General features: G+C 40.4%; 1 protein-coding gene across 12 annotated transcripts in view; it reads left to right on the plus strand.

The window, feature by feature from the left end:
• ASPH (aspartate beta-hydroxylase) overlaps positions 1-22,136 on the plus strand; it is a 212,352-nt gene that overhangs the window by 134,651 nt on the left and 55,565 nt on the right. For all 12 annotated transcript variants that reach the window (XM_077876823.1, XM_077876822.1, XM_077876824.1 and 9 more), the window contains 4 exons: positions 4,436-4,521; positions 11,149-11,235; positions 17,883-18,033; positions 20,142-20,278. In XM_077876823.1, the coding sequence (XP_077732949.1) occupies positions 4,436-4,521; positions 11,149-11,235; positions 17,883-18,033; positions 20,142-20,278 (461 nt within the window). The remainder of the gene's footprint in view (positions 1-4,435; positions 4,522-11,148; positions 11,236-17,882; positions 18,034-20,141; positions 20,279-22,136) is intronic.

The raw sequence follows: 22,136 nt of genomic DNA on the forward strand, positions 1-22,136 counted from the left end.
ATCCTCTGTCTGTTTTTGTTGGTGATCAAATTCGACCCATACACCATAACATAAAAACATCTTCACACATCAGGCTCCCGGTGCATGGAGCCTGCTTCTCTCTCTGCCTGTGTCTCTGCCTCCCTCTCTCTCTCTCTCTCTCTCTCAATCTGTGTGTGACTATAGTAAATAAATAAAAAATTAAAAAAAAATTTAAAAAAAAAAAAACATCTTCATTTGTGGCCCAAGTGGAAATGAAAGGGAATCAGCATTTTTTAAATATAATCTATGTATTACTAGAGCTTATACTGTTAATTATTCTTTATTGTCCCTCTTCTTCTTATTTCCTCTTAATGTTTCAACCATGGCATGGCAAGGGAACTGAGAATTTGAAACGCAGCTGAAATGTACTTTTTTCCTTTGTGGTTTTGGAAAAAAAATAAGATACTTGCAATGGCAGTGATTATTTTTATACAAAGTTTAATATAGCATGAATAACTTCCATCTAAACCATTTCTTTAAAAAAAAAAATCCATGCTTAACAAAATTAACAATTCATTCCAGTACTGTCTAGGTCTACTTTGAAAGATGATTAATGTGATCTCAATCAACTGAAAATTAAAATCACAGGATTTCCAAGTTCAAAGAGGTTTTAACACAGCCAGCCCACGTCACTCATTTGTAGATGAAAAAATGGGGGCCCAGACCACCGGGAAGCCTGGTTTCGTCGTTAACCACGAGAACTTACCGTTGTTTCTGTGACTTGGCCATGTGCCTCCCTATAACAAGAAGGAAGAGCTCTATGTTTTTTAGAATTGGGAAAATTGTCTTAGGCTTTTTATACATTTAAAAATAAAAATAGTCATGATAGGACAAAACTTGAATTTCACAGAGAAAAGAAATAGGAACTACTAAAAAAAGATATATGAGAAGAAATATATAAGATTTTTAATATTTTGTCTGTTTTTTTGTGATGATAGTGAAATATCTTGACATCAAGATATTTAGAGTGTATGACTGTTTAACAAGCATATTATATCACTGCTGACTATGTTGAATGTCCTGAACTGCCAATAGTTTTTCTTCTTATAGTTAAATCTCATGTGAACTTTGTAAAACGAGAGACAGATATGGAAAACCAGCGATCCCTAGCAATGACACCCAGTAGTCAGGTGCATGCCAGGCTTTCTTGGTCCTGCTGGCATTCTGCCGACAGACACTTCTGAAAAACCAGAAAGAGCAATTGAGAGATATAAGTCAGTACTGAGATGACAAGCCAGTAGCTCACCACCATGCATTCACATCTTAGTCAAACATCAATTTGCTTTCCATGTCGTCAGCATATATGCTAATGTATAATGACATGCAGCTGAAAATGCCCATTATTCACTATTTTGTCAGTCTCTGCTTCAGCTATTTATATTTTAACAACAGGGATCCTGAGGGTTCAGGGAGGGGAGAAAAGAAAGGTGGAATAAACAAAAGAGTATAACAATTTTTTAAAATGTGCAAGGAGTGAAATAAAGGAAAGGTGATCAGAGTGTCACCTTTCTTGCTGATGACAACTGAATTGAAAGATGGGGTCTAGATAAGCAGGAATAATGAGTTTATTAATAATGAACTCCAGTGGGGCATGTGGGTGGCTCAGTGGTTGAGCATCTGCCTTGGGCTCAGGGCATGATCCCAGGGTCCTAGGATTGAGTCCTGCATCGGGCTCCCCACATGGAGCCGGCTTCTCCCTCTGCCTATATCTCTGTCTCTCTCTTTTTGTCTCTCATGAATAAATAAATAAAACCAATAATAATAATAATAATAATAATAATAAATCCCTGGATTAGATATACCTGTCCACTCCAAGCAGCTTGGGTCAGGTCTACCTTCCCATTCTGGGGGCCTCCCTGTAAGATTGTGGTCAGCTCAGCGTTCTACATGTGTTCTTAAGAGGAAGAGATAGGGCAGAACTGAGCCACACAAGCTTGTTATATCCCCCAACCCAATGAACACAGCACCTCCCTGTGGGGAGAGGCAAGAGGCTAAGAGTTTTTGGGAAATGCCCCTCTCTTCAGAAACAAACCATTTGAGTGGGAAATGTGTGTCCCTTTCCTCCTATGTGGGTGAGAGAGGGGAGGTTCCAAGGGATTGACCCTTTTGGAACCTCAGTGACATGCCTGTGAAGTGAAATTCACTGTGTCTGGGAGGTTGAGAGAATAAAAGGAGTTATATGTAAAGCACCCAGCATGGAGACATGTACAGAGTGAATTCTAAAAAAAATTAAAAAATAAAATAAAATAGTAGTAATTCCATGCAGTGTTTGTTTGGACAAGTCCACATGTTCCCTCTTTGCCCTATTTTGTTTGCCATCTCTAACCAGTTTTGTGATTTAGACAACCAGATGGATATGATGCCATCCTCTGAAAGAGGGCAAATTTGAGAAAGAATAGAGTAGTGAGCAATAGTGCATTTGATTTCTTATCTACTGAGCTTAAGGCATCTGTGTCATAAATCATAAGCACATGGATTTATGATTTTTGTAATGCAAAAGAAAATTGACCCGTTAATATGTAGCTCATTTGGAAATCAAACTGTTAAAGAAAGCCCTGTACAGGGCTGAGGACTGACCCAGAGAGCACAACATCCCAGGGATCAATGGAGAGCAGGAGCCACAGAGGAACCAAGGGGGGAATGGAGAGGCCAGAGAATAAGGAAGAAAACTAGGAAAGTGGGCAGCACAGAGGTCAAGAAGAGCAATCATTCCAGGAAGGAGGGAGGAGTCAACTATGCCAGATGCTACAGAGCAGTCAGGTAGGATAAAGAGAAAAAGGAACAAATGGGCCTGCAGAGGACATAGACATCATTAGCTGTCAGTTATGGAGCACTTAAAATATGCCAAGCACTGTGCTACTTACTCATGTGCAATATTAATTCTCAAAAACACTAGCCCCATTTTTACAGATAAGGGAAGTAGGAGTCAGAAAAGCTTAGTAGCAGTTTGGCTTAGGTCACAAAGCTTAGAAGTCCCAGAGCCGGGACTCAGACCCCTGCCATCTAACTCTAAACCCTTTCTTCCAGAGACTTACTTGTGCACTGTGCTGGGTGAGGAAGCCAGAGCACCTTGAGTTGAGAGGCAGCCAGGAGTGAGGGGAGGGTAAGAGAGGATGGCAGGTAGAGGAGGGCAGGCTGAGGTTTGTCTTGCTTTAGGAAGGCAAAGACCTCAGCATTATTAAATGACAATAGATGCTCAGAATAGAGCCAGGAAGTGAGGAGACACCCAGGAGATGGAGGAGGCAGAGGACAGGTGAGTGTGTGGAGGGGAGGGACTTTAGGAAGGAGAGCTCCTCCTCCTCTGTGACTGGGGAGAACAGAAGCAATTAGATGTATAGGTTCAGTGTCAGCACATCGAGGAAGTTCTCTTCTGATTGTTCTCATTCGCTCTCTCTCACCCACTTCTCCTCCTGTCCCACCACCAGTTCTCTTCTCTATTTGGAACCCTTCTGTGTCCCTCTCTTTTCACTCTCCTGAGCCCTCAGACAGGATGGTTTGCTCCAGGCTTCCAGGAAGGACGTGGCATCCATCCACCCCACCGGCAATGCCAGGTGTACCCTAGCAGCCCCCCCCCCCTCCGTGCTGGATGTGACTTTATGCTAAGTGAGCATGAACCAAATCAGTTTGCAGCCAAGACATGGTGCCACTCTCTGTAGGAGCCTATGGTTTAGAAAAAGACTAAATGTACAAATGATTGTACTACAGGTCATGTGAGAGAAGGACCATGAAAAGAGAGATATGCAGAGGGCTCTGGACTTCAATCCAGACAGGGAATGCAGTGAGGGAGGCAGAAGGGTTTTGAGCTCCCTGTTGAAGGATGAGCATTTTTCCATTGACAAAGATAAGGAATAGGCCATTTAACTTCGAGAAAGTAGCAGCAGAAATGGCATAGAGCTTATTTGGGGAACACAGGATGGTCCTATTTGGCTGAAGTATGGAATATAGCTGGAGTGGTAAATCCATGATGCACATAGGAGGACCTTGAGTGCTAGACTATGAAATTTTGTTTTAGTCGACTCCCTGGAGAGTTCCTTCCCATTTTTATCTTTATCTGATCAGAAACTGTAGAAGTATCCAAAAGTTATTTTAAGCAGTCTTTTGGACTTAGCCAAGAAGTTGATCATAAGAGTTCATAAATCACACCTACCATTTTTCCTTCCAGAAACTAGGCCAGTATCCCTGTGAGTTTCAGGGTACCCACCCACCACCCACCCGGGCTCCCAGGAACACCCTGGAGCATATATGTAAGGACTGTGTTATCTCCCTTGGCAGTTATTGACTGTCCTACAAGGATGGGGGTGGGAAGAGATGAGCCAGGAGTGTGCTTGTTCCTGCAGTGGTAGGTTTCTCATTACTTGTACCTCACTATTCTTAGACAAAAAAATACAAAATAAAAACCTCTTTTTTCTTTCAGTTAAGAAAAAGAAGCCTAAACTATTAAATAAATTTGATAAGACTATTAAAGCTGAACTTGATGCTGCAGAAAAACTTCGTAAAAGGGTATGTTGATGTTTTTGTTTGGCGCAGAAATGTGCAATGGGTTAGTTGTTCAATAAATTCAGGCATTACTCTTGAACTGTTAAAAAATAATAAGAGAAACAGCCCTTGAATAGTTTGGATTTTTCCCCAAGCTTATCAGCATTCCACATGAAATGAATCAAGCGAAAGAGAAGAATAGCAGCTGTGTGGCCAAATAGAAGTAGAACTAATAGGCCAGCTGACTTGGGGCCAGTCTACCACCACCACTTGCTAGTTGTGTGTGTTTGGATAAAACACTTGGCTTTTCTGAGCCTCAGTTTCATTTTTAAAAAATGAGAATAGTAAGTAATCTTCCCACTTGGTTTTTGTAAAGATCAGATGAGATTTTTTTCTAAAGTATCAGCTATGTCAAATGCCATACAGGTGAATGTTTTTAATTGTATAGCACCTCAATACAAAAAGGAAAAAAAGTTAGTCTATTACTCTTAGGGTAGTTCCTGTTAGGCGAAGTGACATTGGGTTTAACATTCTTCTCCCTTGGTGTTAATTTCATGCACCTACAGTTTTCTGGGTGACTATTATATGGTTTGTGTTATCAGTTATTTTGAAATATTGCTTGTGTTTGTTTTTAGATACTGCAGTTAAAAAAATAACTTGACACTAGATTGAAGTTCTTATCTTAGTCATATTTGTCATCTAATTATCAGGTCAAACATTTATAATCATTTAATAACACCTTCACTTAATCATCCACTTGTTTGTCATGGAAATTTCTCTTTCTCTACTCTGTACTTGAATTAGACTTGACATAATGATCACTAGTTTTCCTGTAATGTGCTTTATTTTATCAAGTAGACCTTGGCTGCAAAGAAGGGATAGGGGGATTGTAAGTAAATAAGCAACAACAGAAACATACAAATTAGGAGTGGATGGGACAAGAATATGCTTCCCACATATTTACCAGGAAGCATGGAGACTTCTGTAACTAGAGTTAGCCACGGTTCCCAGGCCAAGGTTGGCTTACCCTCTTCAGCAGCCAATAAAAATATAATAACCCCAAAGACTACTGCAGCAAAGTTGTTGTTCACTGTGTCTAAATGTAATCACTGCAGTGATTTCTGTGTCTATCTTGTTTAACTTTACAAAATGAAGCCATCTACTATTTGTGGGAAATTTGCCTTTCTTAATGGAACTGAAGTAGGAATTTTCTTTTTTTCTCACCTTATTTGGCATTCTCCATTTTCTTGCTTCTAAATGCCAAGTGTGAAAATGTAGGATGCCTATTTCACAGGTGGCTTTTGGGATAAAGGACAAATGAACAGCTTTAGAGAAGGATTTTTATGTAATTTTAATGAGTGGTAAAGAAGAGCTCAGTTGCCCAGGGCAAGATAAGTCAATGAGGGATAAAAGTGCTGGAACACTCCATGAGGTATTCTCTGGTTCTTGCTTATCTGGAGAAATTATGATGCATTCCTCAAGGAGCACCCCAAATATCTAACAGGGTAAATAAAGGAGGAAGAAGTAGCTATAATTCTTTTTTTTTTAATTTTTATTTATTATTTATGATAGAGAGAGAGAGAGGGGCAGAGACACAGGCAGAGGGAGAAGCAGGCTCCATGCACCGGGAGCCCGACGTGGGACTCGATCCCGGGTCTCCAGGATCGCGCCCTGGGCCAAAGGCAGGCGCCAAACCGCTGCGCCACCCAGGGATCCCAGTAGCTATAATTCTTGATTCTGAAGTAGCAGGGAGCCATATTTTTGGATGAATTATCAGCAAAATTAAGTTTTTTTAAGGTTATTTTTTATGGCTGGTATTTTCAGATGATGCCACTGGCCACCCTGGAAGAGCTGAGGCCTATGCTGAGGTATGCCCCAGACAGAGGAGGTCCAGTTTCAGTTCATGTCTAGCTTTAAGCACCCTGTGACATGAAAATATGAGGTCATTTTATTTTTCCATCAAAAATGCATAGATCAGCTCCTATTTCAATCACGTAATTTTCAAAAGTAGTATGTATAGCTTAAAACTTTTCCTTACCCTAGAAGAAAGGATTTGAAATGATACCCTGAAACATTCATTTATGTGCTAGAGTCATTTATTATTACTCTATTTTAAGTGAAAAAGAGAGGGAGAAGCGAAAATATAATAAAGCCAGAGTAAGGCCAACGCATGGAAGTTTGCATCACAGGCTCTGAATGGAGCTTGGGATGAATGGAGTACAGGGTAGACACAACACAAAGGGAGTAGCAACACATTCTAAGATTAATAGTGCTCATCAGAGAAGCTGCTCTCCAAGTCCAGAGAGAAACATTCTGCGGTGGATCTTCATAAAGGGTACGCTGATGGACGGCACAGCTTCCTCCCTAACATCGCACCAGTGGATTCTGCAATACATCCATGGGGGCGTGCCTTAATGTCCTTCAGCACAGCCCTTGGCCTCATGCCAAAACAGGGAGGCCCAAGTACATGTCTCTCCAATGAACTGCCTGGTCCTAGGATAAAATGTAAGCTGTGTTGAAAGAGGTGATCTTTAGGCAATTCTTCAGGAGCACCGTACCCTGCCTTTAAGTTTTGCAATAAGAATTGCATAATAATGTTAGGAGCTAGTAAGATTCTAGAGAGGGGACATTCTCTCAGACCAAAAGCAAACATGTTTACTTTGCCAGCCTGCTGAGGTGAGAGCAGGGCTGACAGTCCCTGAGCGAGACCACACAACCTCCTTCTTAAGAGGATCGGAGGGACATCTTGGTCAAGCCAAAATACTCCATTATTTTTATAACCTTGATGGCCAACTAAGGGAGTATCCAAAAGGAATAAAATACTTTAGCAGATTTGTTATGGATATTGTTATTCCTAGGTTTTAAATGGTAATGGTGCATTTTGCATGATTTTCACAAAAATAACCCCAACATTTGCAGTTTAAGTTACATGAGGCATGTGGTAAGCTAAAAATGGTCCCCCCCAAAAAATATCCATGTCCTAATCCCTGGAACGTGTTAAGCGTTGCTATATTTAAAGAAAGGGTCTTTGCAGATATGTAAGTTGCAGATCTTGAAACGGGGAGATTATTCTGGGTTATTCAGTTGGGCCCTAAATGGAATCGTGTGTTTCTTTATAAGAGAGAGGCAGAGAGAAATGGGAGACAAAATAGGAGAAGGCACACAGAGGGGAGAAGCCAATGTACAGACAGAAGTAGAGATTGGAGTAATGCATCCACAGTGAGGAAATTGCTGTCAGGAGGCAAGGAACAGACTCTCCCCTAGAGCCTCTGGAGGAAGCATGGCTCTGCCAACATCTCGACTTCAGCCCAGTGAAACTAATTTTGGACTTCTGTTCTCCAGAGCGCTAAGGAATAAATTTCTTTTGTTTGAGCCACCAAATTTCTGGTAATTTGTTACAGCAGCCATAGAAAACTAGTCCAGATATTGGTGCTGGGTAGTGGGGTGCTACTATAGCAAATACTTAAAAATACAGAAGTGGCTTTGGTAACAAGTAGAGGCTGAAAGAATTTTGAGATGTATGAGAGCGAAAGCTTGGACTGTCTTAAGCAGACTGTTGGTAGAAATAGGGATGTGAAAGCTGCTCCTAGAGAGAGCTGAGGAGCGCCATAGAGAAATCTTTATCAATACTCTTCGAGAATATACATATCATTACAAGCAGAATGTGGATGGGCACTTCTGGCAAAAGCCCAGAAGGAAATGAGGAACAGGTCATTGTAACTGGAAGAAAGGCAGTCCTGGGTACCAAGTGGCAGGAGGCTTAACTGAATTGTATCTTATGGGCCTGTGCCAAGCAAAACTTGTAAGCAGTGAACTTGGATATTTAGCTGAGGAGAGTTCTAAGCCATGTGTTGGGGATGTGGCCTGGTTTCTTTTTTGCTGCTTATAGTAAAATATGAGAGGAAAGTGATAATTAGAAAAGGAACTGTTAAAGAAAAAAAGAGCCAGAACATGATAATTTGGGGAAATTTCTTAGTCTATCCAGATTACAGAAGATGCTACAATTAGCAAGTTCATTGTTAAGAAATTTTACTCTGGAGAGAAGGCCAAGGGCGTGCTGGACATCCTTTTCCGGAAGAGAGCAGATGTGTGACTCTTGGATCTACCCCACCATCTAGCAGAAGCCAGGAACGGAGATGGGATGATCCTGGAAGGGGGTGTGGAGATGACTCTTTGAATGGTGTGAATCCCAGTGACAGACCCAAGAGACCCACAAGGCTGTTGAAAATATCATACCAGGAGAAGCACTGCCACCTGAGAGAGACACAGGGCAAACGGAAAGAAAGCTGGCAGATTCCCAAAATTCTACAAGCAGGAAACAGGCTGATAAAACTAATCAATCACCCTTTCAATAGAAAGGAAAGAGGAGTCCAAGGACGGAGTTGGAGACAAGAACTCAGTAGCCAGAGCCAAGGACCCAGAGGGCAGAGACTCAAGCCACAGACTTTGAACCTAAGAATTCACCTGCCTACATTTTTATCTTGCTTGGAATCAATAATTCCCTTCTTTTTCTTCTAATACAGGGCAATTAGAAGAAAGTCACAAAGAAAAAGATATTTAACATTGAATTCTTCATCCCTTAAACATGGATGAAGGGAGGGATGAATAGGTAAAAAACAGGATTTTTAGGGCAGTGAAACTCATACGCATGATACTATAATGGTGGATACAGTCAGTATACATTTGTCCAAACCCATAGAATATAGGACAGCAAGAGTGAACCCTAAGGTAAATTATGGACGTTGGCTAATTTTGACATGTCAGTCAGTGTAGGTTCATTGATTGTAACAAATGTACCAGTGTGGTGCAGGATGGTAATCATGGTGGAGGTAGTGTGTGTTGGGGATGTGGTGGGTATATGAAAAATCTATACTTTCTCTCAGTTTCACCATGAAGCTAAAAATATTTGCTTAAAAAAATTGAAGAAATTAATATCGTGAGAAGACAGGGTACTTTAAATAGCGATGCAATAATTTCTGACAATAAATGTAATAGAGAGTATGTGTTCTGGCCTGATTTATCTCTACAACCAAGTCCTCATTGTCTGCATTAACCTGCCTCCCTATCAGATAAAGGCTCTTCTGGGACAGGCCCCACTGTCTTGTGCTGCACACACATTCCCCATATACCACATGCTTGGTACAGTGTCTGGTTTATTTGTGTTACCAGATATAACTGTAACAGCAACTCCACAAGGCAGTTGAGGACCCTCATCCCCATTTTACAGATGAGGCATTTGAAGCAAAGTCATAACTTGCCAGAAGTCATACACCTTTCAAGTGGTGGAAACCAGACTCTGCCCGGTTGGTCTGGCTCTGGAGCTGGCACTCGTGGCCACTACACTCTGCATATGTTTTCCACCAATCCCTCAGCACCACTTATGGGCATGTGATGAGAGGAAAAGAAAATCTCCTTCGATGATATCTGCCTTAAAAAATGATTTTAAGTAATTTTCATATGGATGTTGCCCGACCTTTCACAATTTAGTGAAGTCTTTCAGAGATAGGTGTAAATAACAATTGGGGAGTCCTGTATGGTTTGCTTTGCATAGCCATATTTGTGAGGTAAACTTTGTTGTGTGAAAACTCACTCAGGGAACGTCAAAACATATAAACCAATAGTAAGCTTCCATTTATAGGAGGAATGAATGGATCTACCAATTTATAGGGAGCTGAAGTGTCACGAAAGTTCATCTCAGAAAATCTGTCTCAATCCCATGGTTCCTAATATCCTTAACCTGTGGCCATCCATTAGAAACCAGGAGATGTTTGTTTCACCCCCGTGGAATGGCCATGGATGGAGTGTCATGGGGAGAGGGGTTCCTCATACCCAAGACCCTCACCAAGTTTACCTGTTTCATATCATACTCTGTTTCTTTTCATGTTGTGGTAGTCTGGGACCTATCAGAGGTGTTTGGACCATCTTCTTTGGAAGGAGTCACATGACACAGAGTCATGAGTTTCCTGAGTCAACCAGACAAGCGAAATCAATTCTGGAGTTCAGTGGGTGACAGCTACCATGGCCAGGGGGCCTTGTCATTCTATGAGAATACTCGTAGAATTCAATAATCTGTTGAATTACCCCAACATATAATTCATACTTCTCATTGCAGACCCCAAGACATTCCAGCTGCCAGCAGTATTTTCCCCCAACATAAAAACCTAAATGTTTTATTCAAGAATATAGTCAATATTCTTTAGGGTAGTATTACTGTAATAGTATTGTATGGTGACGGATGGCAGCTACACTGTGATAAGCACAGCACAATATATTGAGTTATATAATCACTGTGTTGTATACCTGAAACTAAGTAACATTGTGTGTCAACTGTACTTCAATTAAAAAGAAAATGAAAAGATAATGCATTTAAGAACTGTGCATATAGAGGGAAAATGCAATTTCTACAACAAAGACAAAAAGTCCATCATTTGCCAGGTTTCTATTTTTTAAAAAAACATATTTGTCTTCAATTTTACTTTTGTATTTTCTGAACTCATTAGTTTTTTTTAAATATTAGATAAAACTGTCTCTTGACTCAGAATGGAGTCCAGAAAATTTTAACAATGCTACTTGGTGAATATTTAAAAACCATGTTGAATAACATTATGCATCTGAACTTATTACATTTATGTAACTACCTCTTCCTAACAGGGAAAAATTGAGGAAGCATTGAGTGCATTCCAAGAACTAGTTCGCAAATACCCACAGAGTCCGCGGGCAAGATACGGAAAGGCACAGGTATTCAAAAACCCTCCTATGTAGAAAATATTATCGATGTCCTTGTATTCTGTGTAATTGGATTTTCACTGCCCACTATTTGCATTTCTCTTTGCCCTTCTAATTTATATACAGAACTAATTTCTTGTGCATATGTGTAAACTCAAGCAATAAATACCCTTTTAGGGTGACTCAGTCAGTTAAGCGTCTGCCTTCAGCTCAGGTCATGATCCCAGGGTCCTGGGATTGAGTCCCAACTCAGGGAGCCTGCTTCTCCCTCTCTCTCTCTCTCTTTTTCTCTGCTGTTCTCCCTGCTTGTGTGTGTGCGCTCTCTCTCTCTCTCTCTCTCTCTGTCAAATAAATAAAATTTTTAAAAAATGTTTAAAGAAATACCATTTTAGGTAAGACAATTAACTATTACTATTGTGTACTGGTGAATTTAGTTAACATTTTCCTGCCCTCCCTCCATCTGGCTTCTCTCTGGGTTTGAAAAGAAAAGAAAGAAGAACTTTTTTGTCCCTGATCTTCCATCACCATCACGGCCCATTCCACCTAGTTTTCACTGTGGGCTCCTCCAAGCTTTAAGAACCTCAGTCTTGCAACTAGAGACTGTATGTGTGCTTAGGAAAGACTTGAGAATGTAAAACAGAATTATATTACCAGCTACCTTCTCCCTATCTCCACGCCCTCATCTTCTTTCTTCCCTGACTTTCCCCATCATCCAGATCCTCATTTTGTGAAGCTTTTCCACATTCACCTGTGGTTGCATAAAGCCACCATGTGCCACGTGCTCTTCTAGACCTTGGGATTATCATAATGAACACTCCAGAGGTCTCTGTCCTCATGGATCTTATATTCCAGTAGGAGGTATTTTCAAAGTTACATAGTCAAAAATCATGTAGAGAAAGCCCACTACCTGCCAGGCTCTGTTGTAGGCACGGCTGATGCAGTCACCAGCAAAACATGCGGAGTTTTCATTGTAGTGACAAAGGCGGTACATGAGACAAAATAAGTAAAATATAGATGCTCGTTAGTGAGAAGTACTAAGGGAGCCTAAAAAAAGCAGAGTACAGCCACAGATAGGATGTGTGAGGGAGCTGATATGTTGAATAGGGTATCAGGGAAAAGTCTACCAAGAAGGTGACATTTGAGCAAGGCCCTAAATAAATATATAGAGGAATATATATTGAAGGATATTATAAAGTGTTAAACATAAATATATTAGAGCATCTTACATAATCTATATCATAAAGAAAAGAGCATACCTATTAAGATTTTTCTGGCTGCACATAATGTGATTTGAAGGGGACAGGGCAGACAGCACTTTAGGTAAGTTGATCAGAAAAGGCCTCTTTATGGAGGCGACAGGTGACTGAGATGTGACGAGGTAGTTGAAGGAGTTGTGTGGGCAGAGGGCAGAGCTAGGGCAAAGGCTGATACAGGAAAGTAATGTTGGTGTGAGAAGTTCAAGAAAAGGGACACCTGAGTGGCTCAGTGGTTGAGTGTCTGCCTTTGGCTCCCGGTGTGATCCTGGGTTCCTGGGATTGAGTCCCACATCAGGCTCTCCACAAGGAGCCTGCTTCTCCCTCTGCCTATGTCTCTTCCTGTCTCTGTGTGTCCCCATGAATAAATAAAATCTTATAAAAAAAAAAAAGTTCAAAAACAGAAAGAAGGGTGTGCTGAGGGAAGAGGAAGTAGGGCAAATGAGGCCAGGACCTCACAGATGATATTCTCTGTGTCCTGGGAAGCATTGAAGGGTTTATGCATGGATTTGGCCATCTTGTTTTTTCATAAGTATTGTTTTGGTTCTTGAGTGGAGAATAGATTAGTGGGGAAAAGGGAGAAGCAAGAATAGGGAACTATTACAAGAGTGCTCAAGGGGTGGTGGCACAGACTGTGGCCATGACTGTGGAGATGAGGAAATGATGGAGAGGGCTTAATGTTAGCTCAGGTGTAACGGTCAGAAAAGACAAGACTTGAGGCCTGGGTTTTTGATTTGGCCAAATGAGGAGAGAGAGAATGCTGGTTACTAACAGGGAAAACTGGTGGAGGAACGGGTTTGGAGAAGTGCAAAGTCAAGAATTCACTTTTTGTTCTGTAAAGTTTGTGATGCCTATTGAACGTTCTTTGCACATGTCAAGGAAACATTGAACTTGTGAAGTATGGAATTCAGGATAAAAGCCAGGGCTGATGCACAGTGTGTCTGGCAGGGCTGATACACAGTGTGTTTCTATCCCCCGCCTTGTGGGATGAAATTGTCAACCCTGCTGGGAAATCATAGGACAGAGCTACAAAAATTTACCAGACCAAGGAGAACCTGACAACACCCCTTTGTAGGGGGTCAGTGTGGTGACTTGTATATGGCACTCACACAGGAACTAACATATCTGTGGAAAAAAAACAAATATACTTTGTTCTGAACTAAAGGGGTGACTACTTGCTCCAGGTGCTCAAATTTTTCTTATCTCCCCATTAAAAACGTATTAATTAAATATTAATAAGTGAAGATTGTGAAAAATTAACGCAAATAACTTCCTCCTGTCCATGGTACAGACCAGGGGTAGTAGACAACAAATATATCATTTTTGTAATTCAGTCACTAGTCCTCTGAATTGCTAAATTGTATTGCTGTTAAGCAAAAGATACTGTGTTTGTTACCAAAAGATCATGCCTGTGCAAATAAGCGATGAGCTTTGTTACTAGTACTGATAGTCATTGGACTAAGAAAACATATCAACTATAGAGAATAAAGATTGGTGCAAATGCTAATCGAACTTTGGCAAAAATTCTTTGTGTTTTGGAATTTTTCTTTGTATAGGATAGTAATTATGGGTGCCAAAGGCTAAATAAATGCAGTACTTTCACACATGGTGATTGCTGGATTTGTATCCTCATTTAACTGTAGGATTTTGAGTGATAGGCCTCAGGCAATATTTTTTATCTCGGAACTTTTATGCTACAAGGTGTTATTGATATTAATGTTAATGTGGCATAAAGTAAAATTTAGACATGGTAAATTAAATTTTAATAGAGTAATTTAAAAGATTTGAAATGTGTAGGAGTTTAAAAATAAGAATTCAAAAGAAGATGGGTTTTATAGGGAGGAATAAATGATAACTCTTTCATCCTTTGTTTGCAAATTAAACAATTATGCTGGAATATCCCAACAAATTTTTTTAATTCAGTAATATTAAGTTAAATACAAACTACAATTTGTTTTTTTTGTTTTTTTTGTTTTTTACAAACTACAATTTGTGAAGCAGCACTGATATTGTCTTATTCTTTGGATCACTGTGAAAATCAATTTTGATGAAGTTCCCTGAACATCAGATACAACATCTTAAATTATAAACTCAATTCACTTTATTATCTTACACAAACCATTAATGCCTCTGAGGCAGAAAATGACACATCTCCTAGGAAGTTTGGATGGTTGAATTAGTTCAAGTCAACAAAAGGCTTTGTGATGTTAAACATCCTGGAACAAATGTTCAGTTTCTGCCCAAATCATTTTATGTACAGATGCTAAACTGATAACAATAAATCTTGTACAATTTTGATTTTCAAAGCCAAGTGTATCACTTTCATTCAAAAGGATTTAAGAAATATATGTCATTTTGATACTGATGTTTTCCCAATTTTGGAAGTTATAAAATGTTTTTACTCCACTAACATGAAAGAATTATAGGTAGAGGGGAGGGAACAAGGTAAACAAATTACACCATCTTCCTCACTCTTCAGAATTGAATTTAGTTTGATATTTATTCCAATTTCTATAAAGAAGGATTGCCTTGGTAGACATTTGTCCTTGCACTAACCTTGAAGAGACCCTCCAGATCCAGGATCTATTCGATAGCTTAAAGGGCTGAACTACATGGTCTCAAAATGGCTCTCTCAGCTCCAGGACTCTGTCATTCTGGGAAGTCATTTATGAATGATCATGTTTTGGGGAGTTAACTCACCATAGCCAAACTCACAAGAAACTGATGCCTAAACAGAAAAGCCAGCATATGAATATACTGAAGGCCATAGGGGCAGGCAGTGGGTCATTGACATTGGGTTTTCTGTCCTGGCTGATAGGTCTATAATGGAGACATTACATTTACAGATTTACAGATATGAACAGATAGTGTTATATTCTGAAGCTTTTTTCTATCAAGCAAGAGTGAATTGTCCTTTTCTAATCTAGAGATTTTGTCCTATCGCTTTTCCTTTGTCATAAATCTGTCCACGTCTTTCTTTCACTACTGCTTCAGTTCTAACCCTCATCATTTTGGGATAGGGAAGGAATGGATCGTTTTCTTACCATGTTCTCAAATTGTGGAGTTGTGCTTTACTTTGGCTCATCAGGAAGCTATATATTGACTGCAGCACATACTTTATTTTAAGAAGGTAAACATGTTAAATAGGGTTTTCTGAGAAAAACATGTTATATGTGACTTTTAGCCACTAACTAGTATCATTTTTCCTCAAGTGGTTTCTTCAAATTATAGTTTGCTAAATTAGATGAGATTTTGACTACCATCTTACATGTTCCCCTCTTTATCCCTCTGGTATTTCACTACCCATTTTCAATCTCCAGTGAAGAACCGTGCTTATTTCACTAAGAAAATAAAAGTATCCAGGGACACCTAGTTGAGCATCTGCCTTTGGCTTAGGGCATGATCCTTGGGTCCTGAGATTAAGTCCCACATCAGGTTCCTTTCAGGGAGCCTGCTTCTCCATCTGCCTATGTCTCTGCTTCTCTCTGTGTGTCTCTCATAAATAAATAAAAAATAAAATCTTTAAAAAAAGAAGAAAAGTATCCAAAGAGAACTTGATCCCACTGCAGCACTAACAGCCTACCTCCACCTGCTCCCATACTCTCTACCTTCCCTCCCGTTAGCTTGGATGAACTATTCTGGTCCCCTTCCCATCCTCTCCCACCTGCTGAAGGACATTGTGTTGATTTTTGTGTCTCCTGCATCAGCACATTTTCCTTCTCTACCAACTCTTTTGCATCAGCTTAGAAACATGCTGTAATGTTTCCCGTTGTTAAAGCCAAAAGCATAAAAACCTCTCTCTGGTCTCCAGATTTCCCTCCACTTGGCCCATATCTCTGCTGCCCTTTGAGGATTGTCTGCACCTCCATCCCTCCTGGTTTCTTCTGATCCTACTCCATTCTACTATGTGTCCCCAGTTGTCCCATACGAATGCCCTGCCAGGGCCATCAGGGGTGCCCATCCCCCAATCCAGCATCATGACCAGGGTGCCCCACCTGATGGCCACTCCTAACATGACTGACCATTCCCTCCTGATGCCTTTTGTCACTTAACCTCCAACATACTTTTTTGTTATTTTCTTCTTACCTTTCTTTCTCTTTTTTGCTGACCCTCCCCTGCCTTTCTGACCTCTCTCCTGAACCCCAGACTCATATATGTACCTTTCTATCCAGCATCTCCGCTTGGGTACCTAACAGATGTTGGGCTTAATACGTCCAAAATGGAGCTCCTGATTCTGAATGCCTACAGATCTGTTACTGCCCTGTCCTCCCATTCTCAGGGGATGGCAGTGCCATCTGGGAATCACTCAAGCCAAAACCTTTTATTTATCCTTGACTTTTCACCCTCCCTTTCTGTCACATTCAGCCCAACTGCAAATCTGTTGGCTCTGACCTTCAAAATGTATCTATAATCTACCTACTTACTATCACCTCATTCCTACCACTGTAGTCCAAACCTTCCTTATCACTCCTTGCCTGGGTTCCTGCCAGAACATCCTAACTGGCCTCCATGCTTCTCTGCTACCCCTGCAGTCTTTTCTCCATTACACTACTGGTGTGATCCTTTCTACATAGATCATGTCAAAACCCCTGGTGTCTTTCCATCTCACTTAGGGGTGATCTAGTGGAGTTGGCAACAGGTTACCACATTCTTCATTAACTGACCACAACCCCTGTGCCGGTCTCCTCCTTGTCCCACTCCTGCACCAAGCTTTCCCCTACCCCTCACTCCCCGCCTGCCCACCAGGGCCTTGCTCTTGCTATTTTCTCTGCTTTGGAATGTTCTTCCCCCAGATATCCTCATGCCTCGCTCCCTCATTTCTTTCAGCCCATCCCTGATCATCCTGCCTAAACTAGCTCTTCCTACTGCCCACTGCCAACACTCCTAAGCCTGCTTTGTTTTTCATCCCCAGCACTTATGGCCGCCAGACACATGATACTTTGATTTGTATATTGTCTTTCTCTTCATATTAAAGCAGAATGAGAAAAGGCTTTATCTGTTTTGTTTACTTTGCCTGCTGCATAGCTCCCAGATAATAGGTGTTGAAAGAATGAGTGAACACACAAACTATTGAGAGCAGGAAGGACGAGCTGGAGCCCTGTCTATGTAATGTCAATGTGTAACACGATACAGGTCTCCATCAACCCGGCATATATTAACTGCTCTCGCTTTTATGATATTTTTTCATCATCTCCAGCTGGTAGCCAAATTGTCTTTGTGTTATTTAGATAGCACGTTGTATTGCTTTTCTTTGTTTGCTTTTTAATCTCTTGATAAAGACAAGATTTTCATCTGTCTCAAATTGCTTTTCATGCATGTCCAGAAATTAACTTTACGTGCATATTTTGGGTGATTACAAATAGAGCATGTCATGGGACATTTATCCATTGTGGGGACTTCCTCCAGTGTGAAGATGATCTGGCTGAGAAAAGAAGGAGCAATGAGGTGCTGCGCGGGGCCATTGAAACCTACCAGGAGGTGGCCAGCCTGCCCAATGTCCCCACAGACTTGCTGAAGCTGACATTGAAACGGCGCTCAGACAGACAGCAATTTCTGGGTAAGATGGAAAAAGAGTTAGTTCAGCAGCAAATGCCATGCTGTGTACTCTTAGAAGAGCTTAGTTACCTGGGGGATCAGGGGGGGACCTGAGTTTCATAATTAATTTCAGGTAGTTTTCCAGGATGGGTCCTAGACAGAAATGGCAGTCTAACCTTAATACTTACAAAGATGCAGATGGCATTTTACCACCTTTTCACACTACCCACCCCCTTAATTTGAAAACTGAAGCAGATGGGATGCTAGGAGGTTGGATAATTTGCCTAAGGAATCACAGCTAATAAATTAGTAGGTCTGGAGTCAAAAACTGACTATTCAGTTACCTGAATAGTTACTGATGCCAATAGGAGAGGCTCATATCAGTGATACTGAAGACCAAGCGACACCTGTTACCAGTTTCCTGAAGGATGGGGTTAAGGGTAGTTGTGTCACTTTAGTAAATGACCAAAGTCCAATAGGAGCACAGCCCACTCGAGGGGTGATTAGAAGCTAGAAGAAATGATCCATTAGACTTCTATTCAAAAGGGTGAGTCAAGATGAAGGAAAACATACAGCACTCATACAGGATGGAAAAGACAAGAATGGCACTCAGTGGAGGCACTCACCTTGGGCACAAAATTAGTGTTACTGACTTTTCCTCTTGCCTCAGGCTCCAATATGGCTCAGTTAAGCACTGTTTACTTATTTTGTCCTTTAAATTTTGATATTTTGTTCATTGTGGATTTTTTATATTAATTTTGATTTTTAGGAAGACTGCATAAAAGTATTGATGACTGAATTTTGGGCAGCCTCTTAAACTTTGCATTGAGTACCTTCCCTTGACTCACCTTATTTCTGGCACTGGGGGAAAGGCTGCCTCCAAATACCTCCTCCTGCAGCCATCCTTCAATACTCAAATATAGTCTTTCCCTCCAAGTGAAAATGAGGAAAAGAAGGAGGGAAGAGGCTCTGTGAGGACGGAATGGTGGAGAGGAGGTTTTATTGAAGGTGATAAGGTGGTGAGATAGAATAGGGCTGCATGAGACCAGTAAAAGGGACAGGGATGACGGTCAGAAGGGCTATGCACCTGGGCCTTTGCAGTAGCTATCAGGGGAAGTATAGGAGCAGAGGAAAAACATGAACCTAAGTTGGACAGGGAGTGAGGAAGGGAACGTACAGAGAAGTAGAGTCAGATTTGTGAGTAAGCAAATGAATCACCAAGCAAACCAATCCAAGATCAGCTTGTAACCAGGAGAAGGCCATAGGATAAGCTGGTGATGTTTTACGCCAAATAGTTTATCTGTTAGCAGGACACAACTGCATTAGCTTATTGATAGTCCTACAATACTCGTGGCTAATACTTAATTAGTGGGCAACTGAGCCCTTTAGAGAATTACTTTTGTCATGTATATCGGTCTTATTGTGTACATTTTCCCATATTCAATTTATTTCCAACTGGGGTGAGGAATAATGACAGTTGACCCCATAAATTTAAATTTCCTTCACACAGCCTTAAAAATCAACTGGAGCTGGAGTTTTCAGGATTCCTGTAGTGCATAGTATCCTATCATCCACCAGAGGGTCCCATAATACCAGATGATGTCTTCTTGCTCTCCGACTAGGTCATTCATTACCTGGAGATGAGGACACTTTAATTGGAACCAGCATCAACAGTATACCTCAATGCCTTTTCAAGTTTCACACGGGATGTTAGACCCAAGATCTGTTAGATTTTTTATTTGTTCTCTATTCACAATCTTGAATTTAATCGTAATAAACCAAAGATAACCCAGGGAAACAATTTTTTTATAGGGAATTGATAAAACTTTTTAAAGAGGGAATTTGACATAAAAAGATAAATGTTGGTGAATTTAGAAAGTGAGAATGTCTTTAATATGTTTATAACCAGTATTATATTCGGGATCTACTCACAGGAGTTATTGGTAATCATTGCAGCTGCATAATAAAATCCTAAGAGGCCATCAGTGTGTAGGGTCAGATTTCAGCTGCTCTTCGGGCTCTATCAAATAGTCTCTCATGCTTTGTAGACTCAGTACAAAGATGTACATGATCTGTTTTGATTTCTGTTGAGTTGGGTTGTTTTTTTTTTTCCTCCTCTTACCAAATCAGGTCACATGAGAGGCTCTCTGATTACCCTACAGAAATTAGTTCAACTGTTTCCTGATGATATGTCTCTAAAGAATGACCTTGGAGTGGGGTACCTCTTGATAGGTGATAATAACAATGCCCAGAAGGTCTACGAAGAGGTGAGCAGACAGCAGTCTTCTATTGACCGCATCCAGTTGTTTTGAGCATGAAGTTTTAACGCCACCGGTAAATTGAATTTATTACGCCCAACCTCTCGCCGTCTTTACTTTAAATTAAGTTAAAGAGAATGTAAGTATTAGTAAAGTTGATATATTCTAAACTTTGTCTTCATCCTTGTTTTCCCATGATCAGGAAATTTAAAATTTTAGTTAGCACTTGGTACATCAAAACTTTCAACTTATAATTGTGATAGCTTTTTAAAATAAATTTTAAAGATTTTATTTGAGAGAGATAGTCCATGCATGTGGGGTGGGGCAAAGGGGGAGGATGAGGGACAAGCAGACTCCCTGCTAAGTGTAGGGCCCGATGTGGGGCTCAGTCTCACACCCTGAGACCATGACCTGAACCCCACACTCTGAGATCATGACCTGAACCAAAGTCAAGTCCACGCTTCAATGACTGAGCCACCCAGGCACCCCTATAATAGTGATAGTTTTAAAACTTCATATTTATCAGTCCACAAACACCCTTTCTAAGAGCATGCTTCATGTTAGGAAGTAGAACTCAGTTTTTCCATAAATGTAAAAATACACAACCTTTCCTCTTTTTTTACCCAACATCCAATCTAGAAAGAGATTACAAAGCAGGAGCCTTTCAGGCTTGTGGAGTAAATCACTCACCTCTCAGAGGGCAGGGATGCCTTTGAAAGGATTTCTCCCTTCTAATGGTTATTTTAATAGATAACCTCCAAGTCACAAGTGACTATAAATCTAGGAAACTATGACTCTTTTGAGCAATGAGGAAATTCATTTGCAATAAAATACACAGAATACCAAATAAACTTTGCAGCTGGAGAAAGTTAATGCCTCTATGAAAGAAAGGTGAACACATTTACTTGTTACTCTCTAGTTTAGGCATTTTGGTCAATGGCTTTCAAGCTGGCATATTTTACATCAAAATGCTACTACTCCGTGATTGCCAATATGATTTCTTCTTGTTTAAAAATGCTGTCAAGTTCAATGAATTCATGTTCATTCTAGGGACTGGGGCCACTCACAGAGAGGGTGGAGGCTTCATTGAAAATCATCAAATTTCAGGACAATTTTCTCTTCATCCTTGTCATAATTTTTATATTTTCTGAGAGAATAGAAATAAGATTTCTGCTTATTAAGAAATAAGACTCTGCTAATCATATTTAGCATGATTAATATCTACATAAGGTCGATTGATCCTGGAGTGTTGAAATGTGAGCTGTTCACTGAAGTACCTGTCCCAGGTCATGGCCATGTGGGGCCTTGTAGTTGCTAATGGCCACAGCCTACCACTTGGTGCCCTGTCTTACAAAGTTGGTTTAAGGGAAATACTATGTATCTCACAATTCAGGATTATATGATGTAAGAATATACCTACTGTATCAGATATACCCGTTATTCCGTCACTTTCAGAAGCCTCAAAGATGAAATTGTGCACTTCTCTCCTTCTCTCCTGCTCTCCTTCCTTCCTTCCCTCCAAAAAACATGATAAAGTGTTGAGTGGAATCCGAGCACTTTTAAGGTGAAGGCAGGATCTGAAAGCATTCTCGATTCTCCCACCCACTGTGGATTTGTCCTTCCTCAATTTCTCGGAAACTTCCTTGAATATATTCATTGTTTTTACCTGATACTAGGTCTCATATGTGTAACATTTCAATTCATCTTGACAAATAAGATGTATTTGTTGTCGTTTATCTATTTGAAATCATAGTCTCATCTGAATAAGCATAACAAGATGCAGAAAGTCTAAAATAGAGCCATGTTGTACAGTTGAGTGGGCTTCTTTTTAAAGAAGCATTAATAGACTGAAAATATGTGTGAGGTT

Source organism: Canis aureus, chromosome 28 (genome assembly GCF_053574225.1).
Source record: "Canis aureus isolate CA01 chromosome 28, VMU_Caureus_v.1.0, whole genome shotgun sequence".
Classification (NCBI taxonomy): Eukaryota; Metazoa; Chordata; class Mammalia; order Carnivora; family Canidae; genus Canis; species Canis aureus.